The 27,400-nt window shown below is 37.0% G+C and overlaps 2 protein-coding genes across 5 annotated transcripts in view; one reads left to right on the top strand and one right to left on the bottom strand.

The window, feature by feature from the left end:
• Positions 1-944: 944 nt before the first annotated feature.
• SHISAL2B (shisa like 2B) lies at positions 945-20,160 on the top strand (the record flags this gene model as incomplete). 2 transcript variants are annotated; one of them, XM_082651557.1, is made up of 4 exons in its annotated part: positions 945-995; positions 1,240-1,439; positions 5,639-5,796; positions 20,036-20,160. In XM_082651557.1, the coding sequence occupies exons 2-4, from the start codon at positions 1,249-1,251 to the stop codon at positions 20,158-20,160; spliced, it is 474 nt and encodes a 157-aa protein (XP_082507683.1). In that variant the 5' UTR covers positions 945-995; positions 1,240-1,248. The 2 variants fall into 2 exon arrangements, with proteins under 2 accessions (XP_082507683.1, XP_082507682.1); XM_082651556.1 differs by lacking the exon at positions 945-995 and having other exon boundaries at positions 1,144-1,439.
• Positions 20,161-23,985: 3,825 nt separating this feature from the next.
• The window catches only part of SREK1IP1 (SREK1 interacting protein 1), a 58,069-nt gene continuing 54,654 nt past the window's right edge, over positions 23,986-27,400 (bottom strand). The window contains exons 5-6 of one of the 3 annotated variants that reach the window (XM_082651560.1): positions 26,352-26,440; positions 23,986-25,008 (exon numbers count right to left, since the gene is read on the bottom strand). In XM_082651560.1, coding sequence (XP_082507686.1) covers positions 24,974-25,008; positions 26,352-26,440 — 124 coding nt within the window. In that variant the 3' untranslated portion in view covers positions 23,986-24,973. The other 2 variants (XM_082651559.1, XM_082651558.1) reach the window with 2 other exon arrangements.

The raw sequence follows: 27,400 nt of genomic DNA on the forward strand, positions 1-27,400 counted from the left end.
ACATGCATGGGAAACCCAGAGGATGGTACACCATGCGATCGGGAAAGGTTTCTAAAACGCACCAGAGCCCTCTCTCAGGCCCTGGAAGGGTTCCCCCTTCCAGTAACATCTCTAAGTAACTTAACTGCATCCCAGAACAAAGCGCAAGAATATTTATGCAAATATAAAAACATACAGCACCCAGTAGGGTAAAATTCATGATTCTGGCATCCAATCAACCATCAGCTGAAGGAAAGAAGCAGAAAAGGAAGCGGAAGGAATAAAGTTCTATCTCAGAAATTTTATGGATGTTATAGTCACCTCCTCTCCTATCTTACGGCTATTAATATTTTCTTCTTTACACATCATAGTATTGTTTGAATTATTACAAAAGCATCCATTACTATTGTTATTTTTAAAAACTTGGTCAACAAAATGAATCACTAAAGTGAGAATACCAAACAAAAAGAGAACAAGAGAAATTTCTGCAGTGCTTTGAAGGGATGAAGTTCTCTCTTTCCCTACTTCCTTTGCCTCCTCTTTCTGCCTACCTTTGCAGGAAGTCCTCAGTTTCTTTACCTCGATCTCTAACCTGTCCTTCCTTTCTCAGGTTAACTGAATACAGAATGCATGGCTAGTTTTTGGAGAAAATTTTGTTCTTGTCTTTGATATTTAAATTGACAGATTTTAACATCTTACACATGCTTCTCAAAGAAGAAGGGGTACTTCTCAACAGCCCCTCACTGGTAGTTCAGTGCCTTTTGTTCTGCCCTCTACCCTGCTTCCCCGGCCCTGCTCGTTTGCCTGAAACCCATCTGCCCTGTCCCTAGGCAAAGGGAATTTCAACTTTGGCTGCATCCGTTCAGATGGCAAACACGTCCCACACCACACCTCCCGTCCTCCTTCAGGTGGAATCTCTTTCTGGCATGGAGTGGGGACGCCTCCGTCAATTGAGGAAAAGTGGAGAGACGTCAGGAGAACGTGGAGAAAGCAGACAAAGGGAGAGGGAGAAAGAGGTACAGGGCCGGAGATCGGTAGATAATAGGACCACTCAGTAGCGGGAGGGAGAAGCGCGTGTAAAGCGACCAGACACCATGGGGACGAGGGGAGGAGAGCGAGCAGAAGAGGCGCGCCCCAGGCTGACCGCCCAGGCAGTCAGCCCTGCATCGCAAGAGGCGAGCACGGCCGGAGAGGTCCGCGGGCGGGGCGGGACGTTTGTTGCCAGGGCAGATCGGGGGCTTAGCGTGCCCCTGCCCGCAGCCGCCCGAGATGAGCGAGGCCAGCCGGGTGTGCTCCGGCTACTACAGCCTCAACCGCAGCTTCGTGGAGCCCTTCCAGTGTCCCCAGCGCGGCGAGGGGGCCACCCTCATCTACTGCTGTGGCTTCGCTGACCTCAAGTACTGCTGCAGTGAGCCGGGCAGCTACTTCCCCTACAAGCACAGTTACATGTGGAGCCTCAGGTGGGTAGGCAGGGGGCTGGCGGCCATGGGGCTGGGGAGGCGACGAGTCGTGCCACGACGGGAGGAGGGAGGTCACCCGCGTCCTTGCGACCTGCTCGGATCCCCCCGGGGGGACAGGAGCCTCCGAGGGCTGATGAGGGCCCTGCAGAGAACCCACTCGGTGCCACCCCCATCCGGCGAGGGTCGGGCAGTGGCGCCAGAAGTGTGAATACGCCGGGGTCCCCGGGCGAGGCGCGCGCGGGAGGAGAGCGGGCTCTGCGCCCAGAGCGCAAGCAGGGCCGCCCGGCGGGAGCGGACTACTCTTCACTCTCTCTCGCCGGCACCAGTCCGAGGCCTGCGGCTCTGCGGGCAGAGAAAGACAAGCACATAACTTAAGGAGGAGGTTTTAATTCTCTTTTTTATTTGTTTGGGCATTTGGTGCATTTGAATGGAAAAGGAGCTCCTTTGAGACTCAATGTGTTAACCAAAGATCAGAGTATTTTAAGCCTCTTTGCCGGTGAGAAGGAATTGGCTGTATCATTTAAAGTATCAAGAAAGGGTGTGTGTGTGTGTGTGTGTGTGTGTGTGTGTGTGTGTGTGTGTGTGTGTGTGTGTGTGTGTGTGTGTGTGTGTGTGTGTATGTTTCGACGTGCACAGGCAACAGGGCTTTGTAATTTGCCCTCTCAGTTGATCTCACACAGACCCCCAAACAGAAGTGGAGACCCACAGAGAGGAAGAGTTTCAGTTGCTGTGATTACACACTCCGTTGAACCTTTGCAGGACACCCCCTTTCTCAACACTTGAGCTCTTTGGCCATTGCTGGAAAGTGAAGAGACTTTCAAAGGTGGTGTCTTTCTTGCCTCTTTTTCCTATGATGGTAATTTAACATATTCCAATTCGTATTTACACAGATATTTTCATTACGAAATGCTTTTCCCCCCTCCACTCCAAAGGACTGCAGACTTAGAACCTGATTCTTTCATTTTGACTGGAGAATGAATGGGGTGCCAGGGTTACAGGAAAGAACTGCCACCCCACCTCAAACAGTTACTGACAAATTAGCTTATGTCTGGGAGAGAGAGAGAGGCTAACTCTGCTAAGTAAGAAGAAGAGTATTAGTTCTCCCAATCTCCTACCATGGTCCAGACTTTAGCACACATGTCAAGTCCACAGCAAATGACTTTAAATGTTATTTCTTAGAGCAGTAAAGTCATTTGTTTTTGCACACTGCAAGCTTCAAAAAAATCTCAGAAGGAGTGCCTACTTACCAACAAGTTCAACTAACAAATTTGTATCATGCCAGAACAGGAAATGATGACAATTTACCCCTATTACTTGGGGAAGCAATTTGTATTGCACTGGCATATTATCCGGTCTTTTGGAAAATAACATAGTAGCCTAGCTCTGAGTCTTTGGAGGTGTTAATAATGGTGGCAGCACCTCCATAAGAGACTGGCAACTCTTAAGTCAAACTCAATTGGAAAAGTGCCTGGGATTCTCAGGTCCCTGAATAGTTCCAAAGTGACAAGCAGCAGAGGATAGAAAACCTTCCTAAGGTTTATGAGGGCACAAAGGAATGAACAGCTTGCTGGGGTCTTCATTTAGCATTGACAATGCAGCTCAGTTCCTGGGAAATATAAAAGTCATTTCAACTGATGGCATCAGTTGGCAATGTTAAACCTGGGTTTCTATATGTATATGTATAGCTGATGCACTTTGTTATAAAGCAGAAACTAACACACCATTGTAAATCAATCATACTCCAATAAAGATGTTAAAAAAAAAAAACCCACCTGGGGTTCTTCCTTAGTTATTGAGCTCTGAGAACACAACGGGAAGGTAAAAATTTAGAACTTCATTTCCCTCATATTCTTTGCTCTCTCCCCTAATTTAAAATAGTCCAACTGTGAAAAATATCCCAGAAGTCATTAGCATTTGTTCTGAGATTCTGCAGCCACTGCAGAAAGGCACAGGTATGGTACCTCCAGGTGAATGAAGTTGCTAAGTAGGAGAATTCATTAATGTGACAGCAGCTACAGACCCTCTCTCAGGGACTGCAAAGCAAACTGCCCTATGGTGCTGTGAGGAAAGCATAATTCTCCCTTTTCTGTGTCTGGCCCACTCCCATCTCTTCTCCTCTTATAAATCCCTAACCTCTAAGGGTTTCCTTTGGAAACCTTCAGGACCTAGGAAAATAACGTGTGTTGCACAGGGCTACACTTGAGTTCAATAAGTTATGTGTTGAAATGAAGTTATGTGTTTAGGAGATTCCCAGAGCTCCATCTTTATCTAGAGTTTTGCATGCATAAAGCAACATTTCTATAAAGTGGAACTATGACAGTGAAACAGTTTGTCAGGATTATGAAGAACATCCTTTTATAACAGGAAGAAGTGACATGCTTTGTTTTTGTTTTTCCTTCCAATCATGTGGCCTGGTTTTTAAACTGTGTACATGTAAAGTCTGTAATACATACATTGAATTTAATTAAGTTGACAATTTTACTTTTAATTGACTAAATTATTTTTTTCACTTTGAAGATGTTTTTAATACCGGGTTCTCATTTCAGGGATCTTTCCAGATGTCTGGCCTCCTAGCTGCTTTATGAAGCAGATAATGTTAATTAAGTGGATTATGTTCCCATGTGTCTGTGCAGTCCTAACCCTCCCTACACATATGATCTACAAAAGTCAGCTTTGGTGCAAAGAAGCATGAAAGAGGAGTTGCCAGAGCCAGGGAGTCTACCCCTTGGAAGAGAGGGCATCAAGTGAGGGCAAACTCCAATTTAAATATGCAACTATATACTGACTCTAGCCAGAAAATTACCCAGTCTTCACTTCTGTGCAGGGCTAGGGGAACTGGGCTGATAGTAATTAACAAGCACAACAATCTATTGAAGTCTGCCCCCATGTCTGGCTCAGGAGGCAATCTCTAAATTGCAAGGGGGCTTTATCTCCTTAAATTAAGGATAAGTAGGATGAGCTTAGCCCCTCACTTTTAATTTTGTTCTTCCTCCCAAAGCAGTGACACACCTAGCACCCCTGGTCAAATTCTCCCTTCCCTCACTTTCGGCATGTCACATTTGTTCGCGCCCTAACCTCTGGGAAATAGCAGAAGCTGAAAGGCAAGACAGGAAAATAATGAAGGAAAAGATCACTACTTTTCAGTGATCATTTCAATGATTGTTACTTTTCAATGATGATTACTTTTCAATGACTACTAATGGATCAAGCACCAGTCAATTATCGTTTATTTCCATTTATGAAACATTAATTACAAGCTAAATACTCTATTAAACACTTTTAATAAGTGTGCACATGACTATGGGAAAGTCAACAGAAGTATCTGCTCTTGAGCAGCTTAAAATCTAATTATAGGTGTTTACATACCCACACATACATATTGCTCATGAAGGTAAAGTACATATGTTTGCATATTAGTCTTGCAAGATAATTTTCTTTTTTCCAAACTTCTTTTCCCATTTAAAAATAAGTTCACAGGTTTCTGAAAATTGTATTATTTCTCAAGTGATTAGACTTATAGATAACTGTATCAGAAGGAATTGTTACAAATTTAGTACAAATAATATCATATTTACACTGCATTTTTAGAGAAAAGTACAAGGGTTTCTTCCTAAATGCTAGAAGCTATTGGTGTTATGCTCTTTTAGAAAGGAAAAATTCAGATTGAACATGAACTTTACATAACTTTCATAAACATTGCTTTCCTTTAATTAAACTTTCTTCTCCTCTCTTGTAATGGTTGTGGTTTTGTATATTAATACATGATAACTCCCATACATGTCTCCAAAATAAAAGTTCTACACTTCCAGTAAACATTTGTTTCACTGTTTTTGCAGAGGTAGATATCTTTCTATTCATCTTTTATTGGTGAACCTAATCTTTCCTCCTAAAATATATTAATAATAGAGGTTTATCTGATAGAAATGTTTTTGAAACATCCCTAGAGAATCATGTGACCTTTTGCTGTAATATGAATTCACATGGTATTCTATACCAATATTAACATATAAATGTATAGAGAAATATCATAAGAATTTGATGGTAGAAAAAGGTGAGCCATAGATTTCAATCATATACTGTTTATAATAAAACATAATCTGGTATGAATGACTGAAGCAAGTATTAACAATATTTAAACCTTTGTTTTATGTGCAAACAAGTTTGTGTGACAGTCACAGTGTTTTTTCTGTTTTCCTCAGCATTGGCGCTCTGATTGGACTGGGAATTGCTGCCCTTGTTTTACTTGCCTTTGTCATCAGCGTCTGTGTTCTTTGCTACTTATTTCTGTATACAAAGCCTCAGAGATTAGACACTGGCCTTAAACTTCAACACCTAGAGGCTATTTCCACTCAAGAAGGTAATCAGTAACTGTTATTTGTAACCAATTACCTGTAGTCTGTTCAAAATAATAACCTGTGCCTGGGTGACAGATCATTCTGTTAGCAATGAATGCTTTTTAAAAATTCAGTTTATTGGGCTTCCCTGGTGGCGCAGTGGTTGAGAGTCCGCCTGCCGATGCAGGGGACACGGGTTCGTGCCCCAGTCCGGGAAGATCCCACATGCCGCGGAGCGGCTGGGCCCGTGAGCCACGGCCGCTGAGCCTGTGCGTCCGGAGCCTGTGCTCTGCAACGGGAGAGGCCACAACAGTGAGAGGCCCGCGTATCGCAAAAAAAAAAAAAAAAAAAAAAAAATTCAGTTTATTATATGTCTTTATAAAACTTCACGTTAAATTAGGTCTTAATGATGAAATACCTTGGAGGGATTGTGCCCAAGGAAAAATAGTGGTAGGATGTAAATATTCTCATGAAAAAATAATACACTGATCCAGTAAATCCACTTTAATTTATTTATGTGTCTCTCAGTTTTAAAGGTTGTATCCTCTTGGAATTTTTAAATTTTGTTTTTGATGGAGCCAAAGAAGTCAAATAGATAGAGGAACAAAATATCCGATAATTAATTGTCAGTGTTGCATTGCTCTAGATTGGTTAGTCAGTAGTCAGTTAGGCATTACCTGTGTGCCTATGGTATGCAGAATTCAGAGGAGGTGTATTAAGTAATTCAGAGTCATATAAAAGAAACTAAAGAATAAATAGAAGTCAGTCTTTGTTCTTGAATAGATCACAAACTAGTTACGCTATACAGGTATGTGTATGTGTGTGTTTGTGTGTGTAGTGCAAGTATAAAGTAGAAATGTTTATGTAAGGTTTTCAGAACTGAGTCTCTTTGTTATCTTAATTATAATGTGCTACACATACTACTCATTATCATTATGAAACAGAAAGAATTGTTAAATTTTTTTGTGAATATAAATTTCTATTAGTGTATTTTAAAAGTAGTGATCATGAATTTTATTTAGATATACGTATTTTGAATATATTTTTAATAAAAATTTAGAATCTCTATATTACAGATATATATGTTTAGAATAAGACACAGGTGCTCACTAACTTCTATTTAAAAAGAAAGTGAAAAACTTTCTTCCAAAAAATTTAGAAAATTTCCTTCCCATATGCTCCATTTTAGCTGAATCCAGAAACATGTTTATGGAGTACATGCTCTGCGATCTTCTCAAATACACCAGCACCGCATGATTACTTTAGCTCTAGTTTTATTCTCTGTAGAGACCTCAGAGGGTGCCCTGTATCACAAAGCAAGAAGCCAAGATCCCTTTGGAGTTCTTTTTATGAAGTACTGTTTGGAGATTACATGGCCGAATTGACCAGTTGTTAGTTGAATTTAGTCCGATGGCTTAGACTCCGTTTCTCCACAGGCAAAATGAAGCAGTGGATTATCAAATAATCAAAAAGTAAAATAATTTTTGTCTCAGTTGCTTAGATAATTTAAAGTATCAGTTCTTAAATTTTATTGTGTGTAAGAATCACTTAGGGAGTTTGTTAAAACCACCAACTCCAGACTCTGCATTTTAAAACAAATAGCTCCTCTTCCTGCCCTGCCCTTGCTCCCCTGCTGTCTACTCTCCACAGAGAAGCCAGAGTGAGCCTGGTAAAACCTAAGTCAGGTCAGGTCACTACTCTGGTCAAAACCCTAATTGCTTCCAATCTTTCAATAGATATGGAGTCCTAAATGTGAACTATGGGGGCTTTTGTGGTCTGCCCTTTACACCTTTATTTCTAGCATCTTATGCCCAGCCACCTTGGCCTCTTTGCTGTTCCTTGAAATTCCTGCCTCAGGGCCTTTGCGCATGCTGTGCCCATTGTCTGGAATGTTTTTCCCCCACTTTTACTTTCTTTAAATCTTTACTAAAAGTCACCTTCCCAGGGAGTTCTTCCCTGGTCACTCAATCTGCATCTTTAACTTCAACATTTCATGCCTTCTTCCTGCTTTACTTTTCTCCTAAGCACTTACCACTAATCAACTATATATTTTACTTACCTGTTGTCCAATTTTTCTCTACTCCAACTAGAAAGTAAGTTCCAGGAAAGTAGAAATTTTTGTCTTGTTTGCTCACTACTGTTTCTCTAGTGCTTAGAACACAACAAATGTTTGTTGAATGAATTGAATGAAGTAGCACTGCACCTCTGTCGTAGGTGATCAAAGGAACATGTTTATTGTCACCATTATAGTCATCAAACATTCACTGAGTGCCTCTTCTATACAATGCAGTGTGCTAAATAAAAATTGATTATTTTTCCTGATCTATCTCAGGGACTGCTCCAGAATTTTATTTCAAGCTGGATCTGAGAGCCCAGCAACAGAATTAGTTGGCTTGTTGACTCAAGTCTTTGTAGTCTTATGGCTCTTTAGCTAAGGAGATCCATGAGTGCACATCCTATGTAGTTAGTTGAGGCTACTTTCTTACAATGAAATATCCCCACTCTGGCCCTCTGAAAAACACTATGTTTATCAAGTCAGCAAATTAATTCAATACACCTTTCCTGAGTGCTTACTCTTGGTAAGGCAGATTTTATATGATCATTGCCTTCTGCTGCTTTCAAATTAGATGATTTTGGGCCCTTTGGTTGACATTAACCAAATAAGACATAGTGGAGAGCAGAAAACGAAATAGGTAATCCAAATGTCACCTGGAATAGGAAGAGAAAACGGTTCATATTTGAAAGCGACCCTTCAAAGTGATAATTAAAAACCATTGCTGTGCCTATCGTTAAATATGCATGCTTCATTCCAGTGATTCTCCCACCGAGGGATAAATGTCAGTGTTCTAGCTAGTGAGAAAACAAGGCTTTATTCCACTTAAGGAATGCCTTAAAGGTTAGGAACATTATGTTTGTGTAATAATTAAGCAAGTAAAATTACATTGGAGGAAAATTGGTTTCACCAGTTACCACTCCTTTCTTTGAAAACTATCTGTTCTTAAGAGTCGGCCTCCCATTATTTTAATTTTTAGAATTGAGACTTTTTTCATTATAGGCAATTTGAATGGCCTAAAGGGAAACGTGCTTTTGTGCACATACTAAAACTGACTTAAGGCACTGGACTTTTTTGTTTCTGTAAATGACAGTAGCATTAAAGAAGAAACAACAGGCCCAAAACGGAGCCCTTTGTGCTAAGCCCCACATAAGCAAACCAAAACCTTACCTCACTGCAGTTTCAGCCTCTCCCAGGAGTGAAATTTTAAACCTATCCGTCTGGAATTTCCTGATCAACACTAGTAAGGTAATCTTCAGGATAGACCCCTGCCCCTCCCCTAAAGGAGGGTGACCTGCCTGAAAAAAAATCCTTTCTTTTGTTTATGACTTTCTTGTCCTATCCCCTTCTACCTATAAGACTCTTCATTTCCTACATCTTCTCAGAGCCCCTTTCTACTTGTTAGATGGGATGCTGTCCAGTTCACAAGTCGTTGGATAAAGCCAACTAGGTCTTCAAATTCACTCAGCTGAATTTTGTTTTTTTAACAATAGTCTAATCTTAGACTATTTTGCCAAGATTTTTCTTTCATGTACCTTTGTTCTATTGGGGTTCATTATTTTTAATGTATACAATTTAAGACTTTATACATTTTGAATTGATCCTGAAAATAGCAGGTCTCTCTCTGGTAGTGCCTGTAGAGTTTAATTGGGCTACCTCCAGGGCTCACTTTGTACAGAGGTTCTATTGCTAAGCAATTGATCGGTCTTTACATTGTGTTCCATAATCATTTTCTTTCTTTTTAACTTTTGTGTTTTGAGTTACGCCTGTATCAAATGCCAATGTTTAAAAGAATACCGTGGTTTGTAAGTTGTACTGTATTGGACAAACAGTTCTGAGCAGAAGATGGCTGTGTGAAGGGCATCTTTCTGAGTAGACACCCCTGGGGCGAGGGCTCATTTCATAAGACGTGGAAGAATTAATGGTTAATGGGGGAGCAATTAAAGGATGAATGTCTTAGATCCCGGCTTCCCAAACTTTTCCATTGGAGAATCCTTAAAGGTAGATAAGAAAGGAATGTGTACCTCCAGAATTCCAAGGGTTAGAATGGAAAGCCCTGGCTTGTGAGCTTTAAATTATGTGAAGTTGCCCATTATATTTTTTAAATTGTGGGAATTTTTAATTTGATTGCTAATATAATGACTTGTTTTACTCTAATAATAACATTATATCCTTTCCATTTCTGAGTAAAACTGATGCTCCAAGAAGATAAAATATATTCATCCTGCGGTTTTGAGTATCCATTGACACCCTAGGGTTGTGGAGAGGGGTGGAGAATCGAGAGGGTTCTTAGAAGCAGAGTTTTTGATGAAAATGAGAAGGGCAGAGAGTAGAGCTGCTTGACACAAATAAAATAATACTGTTGTATGGGAATAATAGACAACTCCAATTATCTATTATTTGGTAGTCTCTTTTGCAAAGGCAGGCAATATAAATGGAAAAGGGTAAGCAAATCAGCAGTAAGGCACAGGTTGTCTAGGAGAAAAGCATAAATTATATATAGAATACTGAGAAAGCAAGCAAATTTGACAATTGTGTATACAATTGTTTGTTCTGCCTGTGAGCAAAATGGGACTTGGACCGTTCAGAATAGTCTACTATATTTCTTCTTAGAAGACACCCTTATACCCCTGGAAAGAAAACCTTTCCCTTAATTCACTTTCATTTTAGGAAAATTAGAAAATATAGAAAAACAAATAAACAAATAACTTCATCCATGATCCCACCACACAGAAATAACAGATATTAACACCACGGTGAATATCCTTCATGGATTTTTTTTTCTATATATCTATAGATACATGTATATATAACAAAATTGGGAAAAAAACGAATCGTATAACAGCTTTTCTTTTTTCACTGAACAACAATGACATCATCGTTTGCCAATAAATAAACACCACTTTTAATGATTACATTTTATTACCTTGATGGAGTGCTATGAATTTTTATTCTTTTATTTTGACATAGTTCACACTTCCAGAAAAGTTGCAAGAAAAGTATAGAAAAGGTTGTATACCTTTTCCCAGATTTACTAATTGTTAATATTTTACCTCACTTTTTTCAAAATTGACTTTCTTTTCATGTATATTTTCTGAACCATTTGAAAATAATTTGCAGATATCATGCTTTTTAACCACAAATATTTCAGTATGTGTTTCTTAGGAACAAGGATTTTTTTTCCCTACATAGTATTACAGGACATTTATCAAAGTCAGGAAATGTAACAGTGATAGAGTAATATTATCTAATCTGCAGTTCATATTAAAATTTTCCAATATCCTTAAATAGCTATTTTTTTCTTATCTACGATCTAGTCCAGAGTTACATCTTGTAATTAGTTATCATATTTCTTTAGTCTTTTGTTTTTGTTTTTTGAAACTTATTTTTATTTTAAATCATCCTTTTACCTTTCTTTTTTTCAATTGAAGTATAGTTGATTTACAATGTTGTGTTAGTTTCTGGCTATACAGCAAAGTGAGTCAGATATATATATATATATATATATATATATATATATATGAATATACGAAGTTACTATTTTTCCTTTTGCCATTACTAAGTAATTTGTTGGGAGGTATGAAAAAATCCTGTTCCTCCTCCAACTTTCACGCACCCATTGATGGCTCTTGACTGAATCTTTTCATTCAAAATTTCAAGATAATTTTAGAATTATTATTATGATAGCTATGAAATGGTGATTTTCTAACCTCATCATTCCTTCTGTGTTTATTAGTTGTTATTCTACTACAAGGAAGAGCTTTCCCTTTCCCCCTATTTACCTATTAATTAATTTATTAATATCAGTATGGACTCAGATTTTTATTCTAAAATAGTCTATTACTATCATCATTTATTGATTCTTAAATTATCTCAGATTTGGCCTGTGGGAGCCCCTTTAAACTGGGTCCTATATCCTTTTGAAATATGTCCATCACTTTTTGAGCATTTTTTTTTGCTCTCTGTCACAAAATGTTCTTGAGCAGCCTGTGCTTTTCCTGTTCCAGCCCTGAAATCTGCCATTTTTCCAAGAAGTCTCCAAGAAGTTGCCCTTTTAGTTGGAATGGTGTTTAGAAACCAGTCTGGGTATATCATATTTTATTAAATTATTGACTTTGAACTAGCTTCCATTTTTTTCTATTATACACAAGCATTGAACATTGAAGTATTTTCCTAGCATAAATCCCTAGGAATGGAATTGCTGACCAACGATTTGGTACATATAAAAGTCTTTGGATACAAATTGCTAACTGTCCTCCAGAAAAGTACTATTTCATGAGTATTTTTATTTCAAAAGATATATATCTTACTAATTTCACTGAGGGAAACAATACAGTGTTTTATTTTAAATTTATCTAATTACGAGCAAGGGTGGACATTTTCATATTTATTTGTCATTTTCTTTGTGGTATATTGTTGCTCATATCTTATACACATTTTTCTATGGGGGTGTTCATTTTTCATTGCTTTATAGGAACTTTCCATACAGTAACTAAATTCTTTTTCACATATATTGCAAGTATTTTTCATAGTTGTTCCCTTTTTAATTTTATGTGACAATTTTTCAACTGTAGAAGTTTCTCCTTTTGTGATTTCTTCCTTTAATTTCATACTTAGAAAGTTCTTACTTCACTTTAAGATATAAAGATATTCACCTATATTTTCTTCTAATACAATACATACATTCACTTGTTTTTTAACATTTAAATCATTAATAATCCTGGAATTAAAATTTTTGTGTAAAGTGTGAGGTAGGGATATGCCTTTATTTTTATTTTACAAATGAGCCAATTGTCTAAATATTTATTGGGAAATCTATCCTTGTTTTCTTGCCAATTTAAAATGTCACCTTTGTCATCAACTAAATTCTTATATATACTGGGATCTGTTTTTAGACTTTCTGTTCTGTTAAATTTATCAGTCTGTTTATTCTTAAGCCAATAATATACTTTAAAAATTACTGTAGCTATATAATTTAATATCTAATTAGGGAAGATTTTCTCTTCCTTCCCATTATGCTTCTTTTTCAGTTTCTTAGCTACTCTTGTTTCAGTATTCCAAATAAACTTCTGAATCACATTGTCAAATTTTTAAAAATCAAGTGGCATTTTGATGGGTTTTGTATTAAATTTATAGATAACTTTGGGAGCTATTTTTCTTAGTAGCCTTAATATTGATTCAACCAAATTCTACTCAAAACATTTATTAATTACGCTGCCACATTATTTTTAAATGCCATTCTTTGTTTCAGAGAGGCTTTAAAAACTCACTGAGATCTTAGTAGAAGATGGGGTAATTTGAACTCAATGGCAGAAAAGGTCACTTGTGTCTCCTAAAGGGGCCTTTCTACTGAAAATAATGAGTCTGGAATTTCCTACAACTCTTTTTGTTTCTAGAATGTAGAAAACCAAATTGCTCAGCAGAGCTCCTGCTACTTTTAGCATTTGTGAGTCCTCCTCAGGGAGCAGGGTTAAGCAATGCTGGTGGATGCTGGAACCAAAAAGCAAAATAGAAGCCAGTCTCTCAATTGTGAAAATCCATTTAAAGGATTTAAAATATCAGCCAAATTCCTTTGTGAGCTATGTTAGTCATCTATAGTTGAATTTAACAATGCAGAAAAGAAAAAAAAATGTCCAATTGTGGAAAAAATAGGGTAGGGAAAACATTTCTGGAGAGAACTGCCTTCATTCCTTGATGGATGGGCAAAGCAAAAGGGCAAGTCTAAGATTCTAACTTTCACAATGGATTTTTAACTGTATTTACACGAGATACCTGCGTATCCTCAAGGGGAAGGCAGGGCATTGAAGAAGGGAGAAGTCAATAGGTCAGGTCAGTAGGCAAGTTTTGCTCACTTCACCGTTTACCTCAGATCCAGTTCTTTGCATTGTATTAAATTTAAAGGGAAAATGTCCCCTAGTAAATAAAGAACACTTTTAGGGTGCAAATTTAAGATTGCTTGTTTCCACTAGAAAGAAATGCAGGGTGAGTGGGATGTGTAGATTTCTATTAAAGTGAGCCAGCTGATTAGTCATTGAAGCTGCTGTTGGGCAGCAGATAGGTAATGCAGGAGCTAGGACACAGGCAGATAATGGCAGAAAAGCTTAATTACCGCTCTGCCACATAGCCAGGAGATGAGACCTGCAGAGGGCCCAGCATTCTTTTGATATTTTGAAATGGCAGGTAAGAGCAGAGTTCATAGAAGATTTATAGGATAAATGGATCCCTGAGGAATGCTTCTGAAAATGAATGTAAAATTTAACTATTATAGAAAAAATATATTGGCCTAGTTTGTGATGAGGCTAGGCGGATTTTGTTTGATGAATTTGATTTAAATGGCGAATTTTATTTGCTTGATGAATTGCATTTAAATTTTGGCAAAGGCCAAAACAAAGCTTTAATTTAAATGCCAGACTGAGAGGTATAGGATTAAAGGAAGGTTGAGATTTACATATGATGACCAGACTGAAGAAAAGAATAAAAATGGGACACTAGCAGCAGAAGGAGCAACTAATGTCAACCCAGGAAAGCACAGTGATGTTGGATCTTCCCAGTCTGCACTCAGGTAAAGAAAAGGAGAAATTAAATTAAAAAAAACCCTTTATATGTAACAAATCCCTTAAGAGCTCAATGGTATAACAGATTTCTTGTTTAAAATTTAATCCATGTTGTAACCTCGTGACAGAAGAGGCAGCTGGTTTTATCTCTACTCTGTTGATTAAGAAATTCGTTTCTATTTATTAAAGGAAAACTAGGAAAAGGTGAGGTTGCTGAGACTTTTCCTCTTCTCTCTTTAAAAATCATTCCAAAGGGATGCAGTTAGCTGGACTCTGATATCACTACAGCACAGCCCACTTACAGCAGTTGTTTTTTCCATAATATGCCCAATTAATTCTATCTTACCAGAGGGATATACATTGAAAGCACGTTTGGACTTTTATAAGCTGCAGGAAGAGAGGGAACACCAGGGTGTTGACTTGCTAATCAAAGCTCCTGCTTCAAATAGTGTCAGTATGGTGTTTATATCAAATCTTTTCTTGTTCCTGTAGCAAATCAGTTTGGTTAGGGGAACTGCATTGCCTTAAGAAGCCAATCTAAGAAATGATCTTTGTACCTGCACTGGTTAGAAGGATCCAGTAGTCAAGGAAATAATGAATCAGGGCTGGGGAGTGGGGGGTTTTACAAGTCCTAGATGAAGGAAAATCTATTGATAGGATACTGGAATGTATTTTGCAAGCCTTTAAATCTCAGAGGGCAGTAGACAGGTTAAACTCGTTGTTTCCAGAAAAACGCGTAATGGAAACCAGAGCTGTCAGAATAGAGATGGCTTAAGAGAGAACCCCAGACTAAGGGGTTCTTAGAACCCCAAACTAAGTGAGGAAATAAATTCCTGAGTTTAACTCCCATAAGAAGAAAAAAAAACCCTGTATGTGACAAGGTAGAAAAACCACCTTGAAAGTCTCACTAGAATATTAAGAATTTAAGTATGTAAAAACCTTAGGAAACATGAAGGACTTGAATTAATCAAATGTTATAGTCTTCAGACTTCCAGGATTTCAAATAAAAGGTTAAAATTTTAGATGTTTGGGCTTCCCTGGTGACGCAGTGGTTGAGAGTCCGCCTGCCGATACAGGGGACACGGGTTCGTGCCCCGTTCCGGGAAGATCCCATATGCCGCGGAGCGGCTGGGCCCATGAGCCATGGCCGCTGAGCCTGCGCGTCCGCCCCGCAACGGGAGAGGCCACAACAGTGAGAGGCCCGCGTACCGGAAAAAAAAAAATTTTAGATGTTTAAAAAAATGCTAGAGGGGCAAGATAGGGGAAGAGGATTAAGAGGCACAAACTATTATGTATAAAATAAATAGGCTACAAGGATATATTGTACAGCATAGGGAATATAGCTAATATTTATAACTTTAAATGGAGTATAATCTATAAAAATACTGAATCACTATGTTGTATGCCTAAAATGCCTAATATGATATAAATCAACCATACTTCAATAAACAAAGAAAAGAAATGCTGATATAAGATACAAATTCTGCCCAGATAATATGAAACTAATTTACATCTTAAATCCTTGGTCTTTTACCTTTACCTGCTGTGATACCGGAGAGTACAAACGATACTGAACCATAAAAATAAGCCTACAAACATTTTGTTTTTCAAATATTACAAATGTTATATAAGGAAAATAGTTTCAAGGGTCTCTCTCTCTCTCTCTCTCTATATATATATATACCCCATTACTTAAGTATTTAGTAGTTAAATTTGAATCCATATATCTTTTAAAGTCTACTTTGCAAATAACAGTCAAGAATTTATCAGGTCATCAAATTTTCATGCTAGCTTTCCCTACTACATTTATCTTAACCAATTTTGCTTGCTGACTGGGCAAAGAGCTACTTGCCAGGCTAGAAAATGTTGTGCCTACAACAAATTAACTTTTTGTTGTTTTTGTTTAAAAATCAAATTATATAGTCAAAACATTATGATTGGATGTTTAGAAGTAGAACATTAATTTAACACCAAAAGAGTTCAGATGTAATGAAATAAAGCCATATATTGTACCGCTCTAGGCCCTATATTTTAAAATTATGATACTTTTAATATTAGCTCAGAGAATAATGCCACACGTTTCAGGCCTATGGGCAAGATCTGGGAGCTGTAGTGAGACATCATCGTTCAAAACTTATCAATAATATTGCTCCTTTGAGTGTTGATCTATGAAAACCACCCATAGTGAGGGATGTCCTCAGTGACTCTAGAAAGCAGTCTATACAATTAGTTATAAATGGGCAAAGCCAGGCAGTATGAACACACTTAAAGGTGAGGCTTAGACTTATCTAAAGAAAAAAAGTTAAAGTCATATAAGAAGAGAGACTAGATGGCAAAAAAGTAGAGGAAAAAGTAGAGGTTTCTAAGAGTGAAACCTCTTGGCTAGTGAGTCCCCCTTCCCCTTAGGTAGGTTTGGAGCACATTTTCCAAAATCTAAAGGACAAATAAGAGTTTTTCAAGCAAAGATTAGAGAATTAGGGATATCAGGCAGCTGGAAGTATGCAAAGGCATGGGGCAGAGAGAGAGCAAGAGAGCAGGCCAAGTCTGGGGAGCCTGTCAGTCAGTATTTCTGTGTGTCTGAAATGCCAAGTACCAGGAAGGGAATGGGGCGAGCTGAGCCGGGACAGGGAAGTAGGGCTCATCCTCAGCCTAACCAAGAAATTAAGATTTGATCCTAAAGAATTTTAAGCAAAGAGAAGCTGATAGTAAATGCTCTGAGGAAACATTATGAAAGTATTAACTATAATTGTATTGCTGATAGTTTTGCATCTTTTCTCACTTAACATTGTATTCTGAGCATTTTCAATGTAATTAAAAATTTCTCAGAAATCACTTTTTCAGATTAAATGGCTGCATCATACTTATGTATGATAATTTAGCAATTTCCCTATTATAAATTTAGGGTACTTACAGTTTTTTGGTATTGAAAAGAATCAGTGAATATCTTTATAAGTTTTAGAGCTCATCTCTTATGGTTTCCTTGGGAACTTCATGCAAAAATCACAAGGTAGGAACACTCCAGACTTAAAAATAAATGTACCAGTTTACACTCCCATCATGCCATCCCACTGGCCCTGCTTTCTAAGGCCAAGCAGGACATCCCCCACTATGGGTTGATTTCATAGACTAACACTCAAAGGGGTAATATTATTGATAAGTTTTGAAGGATGATGTCTCACTACAGCTTCCAGATCTTGCCCATAGGCCTGAAACATGCATGGCATTACTCTCTGGGCTAATATTAAAAGTATCTTGTTTAAAATGTGGAGCCTTGAGTGGTACGATACATGGCTTTATTTCTTTTCTTCTGAATATTTGTGACGGTAAAATAAATTACTTAAATTACTCTTGGCCAAGAAAGATTTTATCTGTTCCTAATTGAGACATGAAAAATGGTAATTACCTTTTGAATTTACATTTCTTTCTGACTAGTACATTGGAGATTCAGTAGATCTTTTGCCCATCTCTTTACTGATTAAGAGGTGTTAATGTCTTACATATTGATATGTAAATTCTGGTTATATGTTAGACATGCATCATGTGTTCTAAACATTTCTTCCCAGTTGGCTTTCAATCTTGTCTTTTGCAATCTACAACTTTAAAGTTTTTACTATGCCACACTTTCAATCTTATCATTTCACTCAACAAATTTATTGAACATTAGCTATGTACAATGCAATTCTTCTGCATCATCAATGAAAAATATAGTAAAAGATCTCTGGCATGTGGTGCTTACATTTTAGTGAGAGAAGACAGATAATAAACATAATAAAAAGGTAAATTATATTAGAAAATAAATGCTATGGGAAAAACTGGAGAGCAAAGGGATTGGGGATGGGGTGGGGGGAATGTAGGTTGCAATTTTAAATACAGTGTTTAGGTCTCATTGAAAAGGTGACTTCTGAGCAAGGATTGGAAATTAGGGAGTTATCCTGCAGACAATCTGAGGGAAGAGCATGCCAGACAGAGTGAACAGCCAGTGCAAAGGCCCTGCGGCTGGAACATGCCTGAAATGTTTGATCAAAGAGGTTGGGAAGACAATCTGAGGGAAGAGCATGCCAGACAGAGTGAACAGCCAGTGCAAAGGCCCTGTGGCTGGAACATGCCTGAAATGTTTGATCAAAGAGGTTGGGAAGACAATCTGAGGGAAGAGCATGCCAGACAGAGTGAACAGCCAGTGCAAAGGCCCTGTGGCTGGAACATGCCTGAAATGTTTGATCAAAGAGGTTGGAGTGAATGAGAGGATGAAGTAGAAGAAGATGAAGTCAGGGAGATTAATGGTGTGTGTGTGTTTGTGTGTGTGTGTGTGGACATGTAGGCCATTATAAAGACTTGGGTGAAATGGAGGGTTCTTTGCAGAGGACACGCTTTGACTTATGTTTCAAAGGATCACTCTGAGTGTTGTGCTGAAAATAGAACAGTGGTAGCAGTGAAGGTGGTCTGATTTTGGATTTGTTTTAAAAAATGTAGTCAACAGGTTATCAGATAAATTGGTGGTGGGGTTGAGGGAAGAGGAACCAAGACTGACAGAGGTTTTTGTCCTGAGCAACTGAACACATGGAAGTTGCCGGCAATCGAGAAGAGGAAGACTGTAAGTGGATTGGGCTCTTTTTTTTTTTTTTTTCCTGGGAATGATCCAAATATCAGTTTTGGACTAAGTTGGAGATGTCTGCTAGATATCCAAGTGGAGATGGCAAGTTGAGTCTGGAATTCAGGAGAGGTGTGGGTTAGAGACACATATCTGGGAGTCATCAGCAGAGATGGTATTAAAAACTGTGGGACTAATCAGCCTAAGATGCTTGAGAGAGGAAAAGGGACCAACAAGAAAGATGGAAAAGGAGCAATGGTGACACAGGAGCGAGTCAAGGAAGGGTGGCATCTGGGAAGCCAAGAAAGAAAATGCTGCTGATAGGTCAAATAAGATGTGGCTTGTGAGCTGAACCGTGGGTTTAGCAACAGGGGGTTATTAGTAACATCTGTGATTTCTTGCACTGCTTTTACATAATTATAAAATTATTTAAATATATTTAAATTTGTATATATTGGTGAAATATATGACATTATTTTCACACTTAATTTTTCTAACGTCATTCATTGATTAATAATCCATTTCTTTGCTATGAGCTTGTTAGTCTAACTTCTGATGAACAAATATCCACATTCCTCTACCCTTGTGCATTTTGGACTCATTTATATAGAACGAGTGAATGGGATTGTGGGATGAACATGCTCTTTTTAAATGTTACATCTCAACTGATTATAATGGCAAAGCCTTAAGATTGTTGTAAATTATTATGGTCGATTTTAGTTTTGTTCCCTTTATGCATAAGGACAGTCACACTTTTATTAAGCAACCCAGAAACTGTTACCTTCTGACCAAATGTGTAGTTTCCTCCGTGGAAGTGTGGAGAAAGAAAGGTAAGCATGGAAACGAAATCCTTACTTCTGTTACGGAGTATTTCCCTTATTTGACTTTCAGGAGAAAATGCTCAAAAACAACTTTGAAATGATTCAATTCTCACTCATCCATAAGGTCTTTAGGACATCATATTTCCAACGTTCCTAAAAAGTTTATTTTTTTAAGGACAAATTTTAAAGTAAGATTTGATGTCATAATTTCAAATAGTTATTTCATTTTGTTTTGTGTATTTGCAGGCAGCTCAAATAGAAAAACCAAAGCCCCCAGTTCAAATTCAACAAATGAAACATTCTATGAAGCTGATGATATAATTCAAGAAAAAACAATGGATATGACACAAATCAACACTGCTTACTGTTAAATATCCTGTGTTGTAAAAGCTCACTGGAGAGATGGAGCAACAAAAATAAAGAGTTCACTTCAAATACAGTTTGTAATAATACTTTTCAAAAACTCACCACGCACAAAGCAAGACACAGCTGCAGTTTTGATCATTCAATTAATTTATTAAACACCCACTAAGGTTTCTGATAGATTTCCATGTGCATAAGTTTACTTTTATTTGCTAATTAAGATGTTTCTACATTACATGAAATTATGTTAATACTTCAGGAGAAATTATAGAATTTATCAATAACAAGATAAGCACACCTATGTCAGTGAAGAACAATGAGAAGTTTATGTCACATTACCAGCACTTCACAAGTTTCTCACACCTCGAGGCAGTTATTTTTATAAGAGATGGTACTAGATAAGTAAATCTCGGCGGGGGGGGCCTTATGAATGAGAAGTGGTGTGTTCTTAAGTCTCTTAGAAATCAACCTATGCCTTTTTTAGGGGATTTGCTGTATTATTGCCTTTATAAAAACTAACATTCAATAACAAAATGTATCACTATGTATAATCTGCATGATAAATATTTTCTGCAAGGGATAACCATAACAAAAATCCTTCACTGATAAAGTTCCTAAGGAATTTCTAGAATGAAAGTTATAAAACAAACAAGTTAGTTTTCTGGTCCAACCTAAGGCTACTGCAGTGGTATCACTTAGACATCTAGAAATAAAACCACAGTTTCTGCAAATTAAAATTGTTTTAAAAGATTTTTATTCATAAGTGTGATTTCTATTATAAGAACACAGACCTGGTCCTATAATGGAATTCAATAGGAAAAAAAAATTAATTTTAGGCTGGCTCTGCTGAACACATCTACCGTATTGTACAAAGTTTCTGTAGTTAGAAGACTAGCCTTTCAAAATGTGTCAAATACAGCTTCTCTGGTCTGCTGGGGGAAAAGAAAGGAATGCCTTATGGCTCTCAGGTATGCAAACTCAGGGTTAGAAACTTTTGGCCATTAGCCTGTCAAAATTTCTACTAAGAACTGGGGATTCCAGTGCTGTCCAGTAGAGGTTTCTGTGATGATGGAAATGTTCTTTCTATATCTGCACTGTCTGGCATGGTAGCCACTAGCCACATGTGGCTTACTCAGCACTTGAAATGTGGCTAGTGCAACTGAAGAGACACATTTTCATTTAATTAATCTAAATTTCAATAGCCACATGTGGCTACACTGACAGCATAGTTCCAGATCATTATTGCAACACCCTACTGCCAGTGTTGGATTTCACATTCAAAAAGAGCACAGTATTGCCAATGTTTAAATATTAAAATTGCTCAGAGTGTGTGTGAAGTCTGAAAGTTGAAACATTTCCATTACAAAAATGACATGTGGTCATAAAAGCAAAGAATTTTCATCTATTTTTGTGAAAGCACATAAAGTGTGGGTACTTCTTCATCTTTTATCCAGCTTTGATAAAAAACCCCCAGAAAATTGGCTATCTTGATACACAGATATTAATAATTATATTACTGATTAGATGTTCCCTCAGGTGAAAATCTAGGTTGAGAAAGTTAGTTAAGGCACTGGTAAGTCTACTTTTGTTGCTCAAGGGGAAGAGCAGAGGCCAGACAAGAAGCAGGAAACTTAGAGACTCAGGGCCAGCAAAATGCTCCTGGTTCCCCAGACTCTTCCCAACCTGTGGGACAGGCAAACTGGGGCTGGGCATGGCTGCATGCATCACGGGCTGTGCTCTACAAGAGGCAACCCAATTCTCTGGCGCTCTGCAAAATTTTAGAGGAGTTGGGAGGAGACAAGTGAGGTCTGAAGATCCTGGGCTTCGCAAGTGAAATTATCATTGAGCTGGCCTAACAAACCCTACTGTTCTTGGATGCCAACTGCCCAGGAAAATTGAGTCTCAGCACTTAGTATCAGTTGGAATCTGTGGAGCGCTCCCTGCCAAGCCAGGAAACCTGGGGGAGAGCAACAGGGCTATCTAGTAGACCAGCTGGTGTGTGTCACTGTGACTTTGAAGCAGTTGCACTTCGTAATATTGATTTAAATATTAAAATAGTCAAATCAATATTAAAAATATTAAAAGAAGCCTTACCAAATTACGACGGTCTGCCTTGAAAAATATATTCTAAAGGATTTATATCGACTGAAAATACTAACATAACAACACAATATATTCTGTCAGTCAAAAATAACCTAAAATAAAATTAAAAGCAAAACACATTTCAAATTATGTACATTTGCATGTAATTCTGGGGATGGGTCTGATTAAGAATATAGTAGCTTTTCAGAAGACTGTAATTTTTAGAAATCAGAACTTAGAAAAGTGGGCCTAGAATAAGAGATCAGATAATAGACTATCAAAGACTCAAATTATTTTCTATGTGGGCTTTTAATGAGACTAATTTCATCCTTTAAAACCTGTGGGATTGGATTATGAAATGGATGAAACCAAACCTCAATAAAAGTCATTTCTTTCCTTAAAACTCTCTAATGGCGTCTCTTGCTTAGAGATAAAGGCCAAGCTCCCATACATGGAACATAAAACCTCCTTCTCTTGTACCTGAGAACTTAGAATGGTGGTCTCGATTCTTACCACTCCTGCCCCACACAGGGCTTATAATTCTTGACACACACGCCCCAGCTTTTTCTATTGTGGGCTTTGTTCACTGTACTCATTCTGTCAACTCCCACTCTCATCCTCAATCAAAATGCACTGCAGGCATTACTTTTTCTAGGTAGCCTCTTCTAACTTCTCCAGACTATATTAGGTATTCCTGTGTGTTTCTATAAACCCAGTTACTGCACTTAATATCTAATGATGAGTTCTGCTGTTTCTCCTACCAACTAAACTGTGAATTCCTTTCAGGGAAGCAAATGTGTCTTATTTATCTCCGTATCCCTGGTATTTAACATAGTGTTTGCCATGCTAGGCACTCAGTAAATGTTTATTGAAGAAAGGACCCAATGGCATTTAACAAGACTATTATTGATAACTCTTCAATCTAGTTTAATTGAAGGTAACCTAGGCCTATGTAATTTTAGACAGAATGAGTCATAAATACAGACACACACAGTTGTTTTACTCACTGATGTTTTAGCCTCAAAGAACCAAAGATGTAAACAGATATGTATTAAGTATGAAGAACTGGGGATCCCTCTGAGAGCTTTTAGCCAACAGAAGATATGAAGAAAAGAAATACGGAACTGTATGGGGCGTAGGTCCATCAGCCTAAAAGCAATAGTCTCAAAGTATTCAGATAATCAGGTTACAGATACAAATCTAAACATAAATTCTGTCTGCATCTAGTGAAAATAACATACACTGGGTGGTAAGGATATGAACCAAATACCAATTATCTGCTTAAAGAAGTAACATGTGTTTAACAGTTACATTAATAAATTCAACTTTTACAGTTTACAGAATGCTACCTGCTTATCTGTAACAATTTATAAATGAATATAATAATTTATATTCTAAATGAAAATAATTTCTAAAATAATATTATTTGAAGTATTGATAATCATATATATTAAGAACTAGAAGGGATCTTAGAGATAATTTGGTACAATATTTTATAGATGAAAGACACCAAGGCCCAGCGAAGGTAAATTACTTTGTTGAAGGTCACACAGGTAGCCAGAACGACCAGGACTTGTGTTTTTGGCCACCGTGCGGCATGCGGGATCTTAGTTCCCGGACCAGGGATTGAACCCCTGCCCCTTCAATGGAAGCGCGGACAACTAGGACTTTTGGATTTTTACTATTAAGTTCAGTTTTCCTTATGCTACATATTGCCTGAGAGGAAATGTCACTAATTTTCTCCTACAATATATTAGTGAGATTTGCATCCAAACCCAATAATAACAAGATCACTTCAGAAGAAAATTACTTTAGTAAAAATACATGAATTTTATTCAGATGAGCTCTTTCATAAACTATTCTCAGACTATGGGAAATTTACTCAAGAATAATTCCAAGAGTTTCTTCTGGGGAAAAAAATTACTGAACGTTAAAATCTTTTAATTTGCGAACCCTTATTAGGTAATGAGGCCTGAATTTTATATAACTCTTCTGAGCCACTGATTGTCTCAGCATCCAGATAACAAATCTGATAAGCCAACTTATTATCTCTACAATTAACAGAAGTAAAACTCACAAATAACTGGATCAACTCTTGTGTCACTACAATTATTTTTAACCATGTTACACACTCAATAGGAGACCATATGTTTGCATGTAGCATTTTCTAATAATTTTTTAAAGTTTTTTTTTACTTATTTTTCTCATACTGATAACCAAAGGATTGTATTTTCCTAAAATATAGTTTTCAAAAATACATAAACTACAGCAAAGGCAAAACAAACCCTTAAAAACCTAGTAGCTCTGTGTTTCTCTCCAAATAACTGACTAAGCTATTTAAACAAAAGGATTTCTTTTTAAGGAGGCCATAGGACTAAGTTAGGTTATGGAAAAGCTACAAGTGTGAGCACTTCCATGGCTGTAATGTTAGAAAAGGGATGTGGATGTAGCTTCCCTAGAATCTGCACAAGGTAAGCATATGCTAAGAGGAGTTATGAGGCTCTCCCAGTCTTACTGAGGTCATGCCAGATAGGAGTGCTGGGTGAAGGAAGAATCAGTACACCTTTCCAGCTTGAGAGGTTATTGTACTTACCTGATTTCATCATAATGAATTCACCTGCAGCCATGTCTGTAGGCTACCAATTTGAAAATTTATAACTGCACCACAGTGAGGTACTTACAATCTTTGGTGCTGTACCATGATAATTAGTTGACTTTCGATGCTGCTACAATAAGTATTTAACTTATTGGACATAAGGGATATCCAAGTATCACTGAGAAATTAAAAAAATGTAGAAACATTTATATCTACAACTATGTGTTTGAAAATGCTAACTCATATAAAATTTCCATTGTTATATAAAGGCTTTCATGATGTAACTCCCTGACTCTTAAATTTTAAAAAATACAGAATAAAATTCTTAATCCTAAATTTTTGTCACTGCTCCTGAGGTTTATGATTGAAGTCAAAGAGAGAAACACCCCAAACTAGTCATTTATGAAACCATAAATTCAGTGGAAACCTGCTTCAAAACTACAAATTATTTCAGACAAATATATATGTATGTTCACATTTATAAAAAATTTCCACATTACTCATAGAAACAAGCGTCATAAAATTTACAGACCGAATACAATAAAAATCAGTTCTAATGAAGATTTAGCTGTTATCCTCCTAAATAAAAGTTCTGTGTTTGAGGTAACTCTTTAAGACATGCCAATATGGCATATTTGTAAAACAACCCAGGAGTCTATCTTAAAAATCCTGCCCAACACAGCATCATCTCTATGAGACCTACAAGTAGGCTGAACTAGACTTGTCTTTTTAAGCAAGGAAGAAATATTTTGTTACAAAAACCAAGGAGGCAGGTACTAGAAACTCTGCATCTCAGAAAACAGTGAAATTTTGTTATAAATACTTTCATTATCATCTTCCTGCTGATGCCATTCATTTAAAAAGTTCTAGTCAAGACCAATAAAGCAGCTTCATCTCCTGTGACATCCAAAAAAAGCCAAGATTTAAAAACAACAGTGAAAAACTTCACTCTCATTATACATTATCATAGGATATAAAGCTATGAAAATTTTCAGTGTCAAGCGCAAAGCATTATCCCCTACCTCACTTTAACACTGGAAGGTGGACACTTAATTCAGCAGTACTCATTAACTGCTAAGTATATTGCCTGTGTTGACTGTAGTAAAGCCATTTACAATCAACTTATAAAGTAATAACACTAGCCAGACACACACACAGAGGAATACCAAAAACGATGAGTTTTGTTGCACAAATATCCATACTTGGGGCATGGCTATCAGGTAATAAGACTGATTCAATACTCTATAATCATAGTACATTAAAATACTGCCAGACAGTAATGGCCCCATATATGAAAAAATGTCTATATGGAAAAGGCTGTGATTTATTGCCAAGCATAATTATATAGCAAATTTCAAGGAAAGTCTAATAATTTTCAAAACCATATTTTTAAATTTAATGGGTCAGGCCAAAGTCTCAGTTACTTTTTGGAGATTTCAGAACTATTAGGGGCAGAGGAATGCTTTTCCTTTTTTCTCTTCTTTTTGTCCTTTTTGTGATGCTTCCCCTTTTTTGACTTACTCTTTTTCTCTTTTTTCTTTTCTTTCTTCTGATATCTTTGTTTCTTTTGTTTTGAAGTGTCCTCTTCAGTGGAACTGGATGAATAAGACCTATGAGTAATAATGCATGGTGACTGATAATTGTATTTATGGTTGATGGGTACATTTAAATGGAATTTGAACTGCCTTAAATCCTTCTTGGAATAAGGTGGGAGTATAAATATAAAGGAATTCAAACAAAATGTGCTTTATATATTTGTATTCTCTTAAAATACGGTATTCAGAGTTTTTGCCACTTAGCCAGAGAAACTAACAAAACAAATGTCTCAATTCTGCTCAGTTCTAGTTATGAGTTTTAAATTCAGTAAGGATGAAATAATTTTTCTGTGATTTTCAGTTTTTCATCCTGTGTACCCTTCAAAATCTTTCTTATAAGGCAAAGAAAATGTCATTTACCAACCCTCATTATATACACAATTCACTTGTGTATATAATAACTTGTTCGCATATTCTCTTAAAAGAGCCACAAAGGATACAATTATATAAAAAGGGCTACAGTTGTACCTCCGTATAAATGAATGAAAGCTGAAAATTAGCAAAATAAAAGCACTTTTGTTTTATTTTATTTTTCAAGTACTTGATTCTTTTACATGCAGAGTGATACAGATGAACACTTGCATTCTGAAATAATTTTCACTAGTTACAGAAAGAATGCTTTTAAATGTATACTCTATATAAATGAATGAGAATAACTTATCATTATACTTTATTTTTCTTATATTACTCGAATACTAAATTGGGAAAATAAACTGTAGAATTCTTTCCTCTAATGAAAAATAACAAAAAACGAACAAAAAACCCCATCTCTCTTAAGAGATGTATAAAAAGATGTGCAACACTATCCAGACCCCAAATATGTGTGACTGAACAGAAACTGAGTTAATTTAAAATCTAAAAGGCATCCCAGAGATAGCTGAGTGATCTAAACATTAGAAGTTAAAACCCAAACTAAGAAAACGTAAAAGACATACAGTAGAAGGCAAAGTAAACAACATGAGACTACAAGGTTGT

This window comes from Grampus griseus, assembly GCF_964374135.1.
Source record: "Grampus griseus genome assembly, chromosome: 3".
NCBI classification, from domain to species: Eukaryota; Metazoa; Chordata; class Mammalia; order Artiodactyla; family Delphinidae; genus Grampus; species Grampus griseus.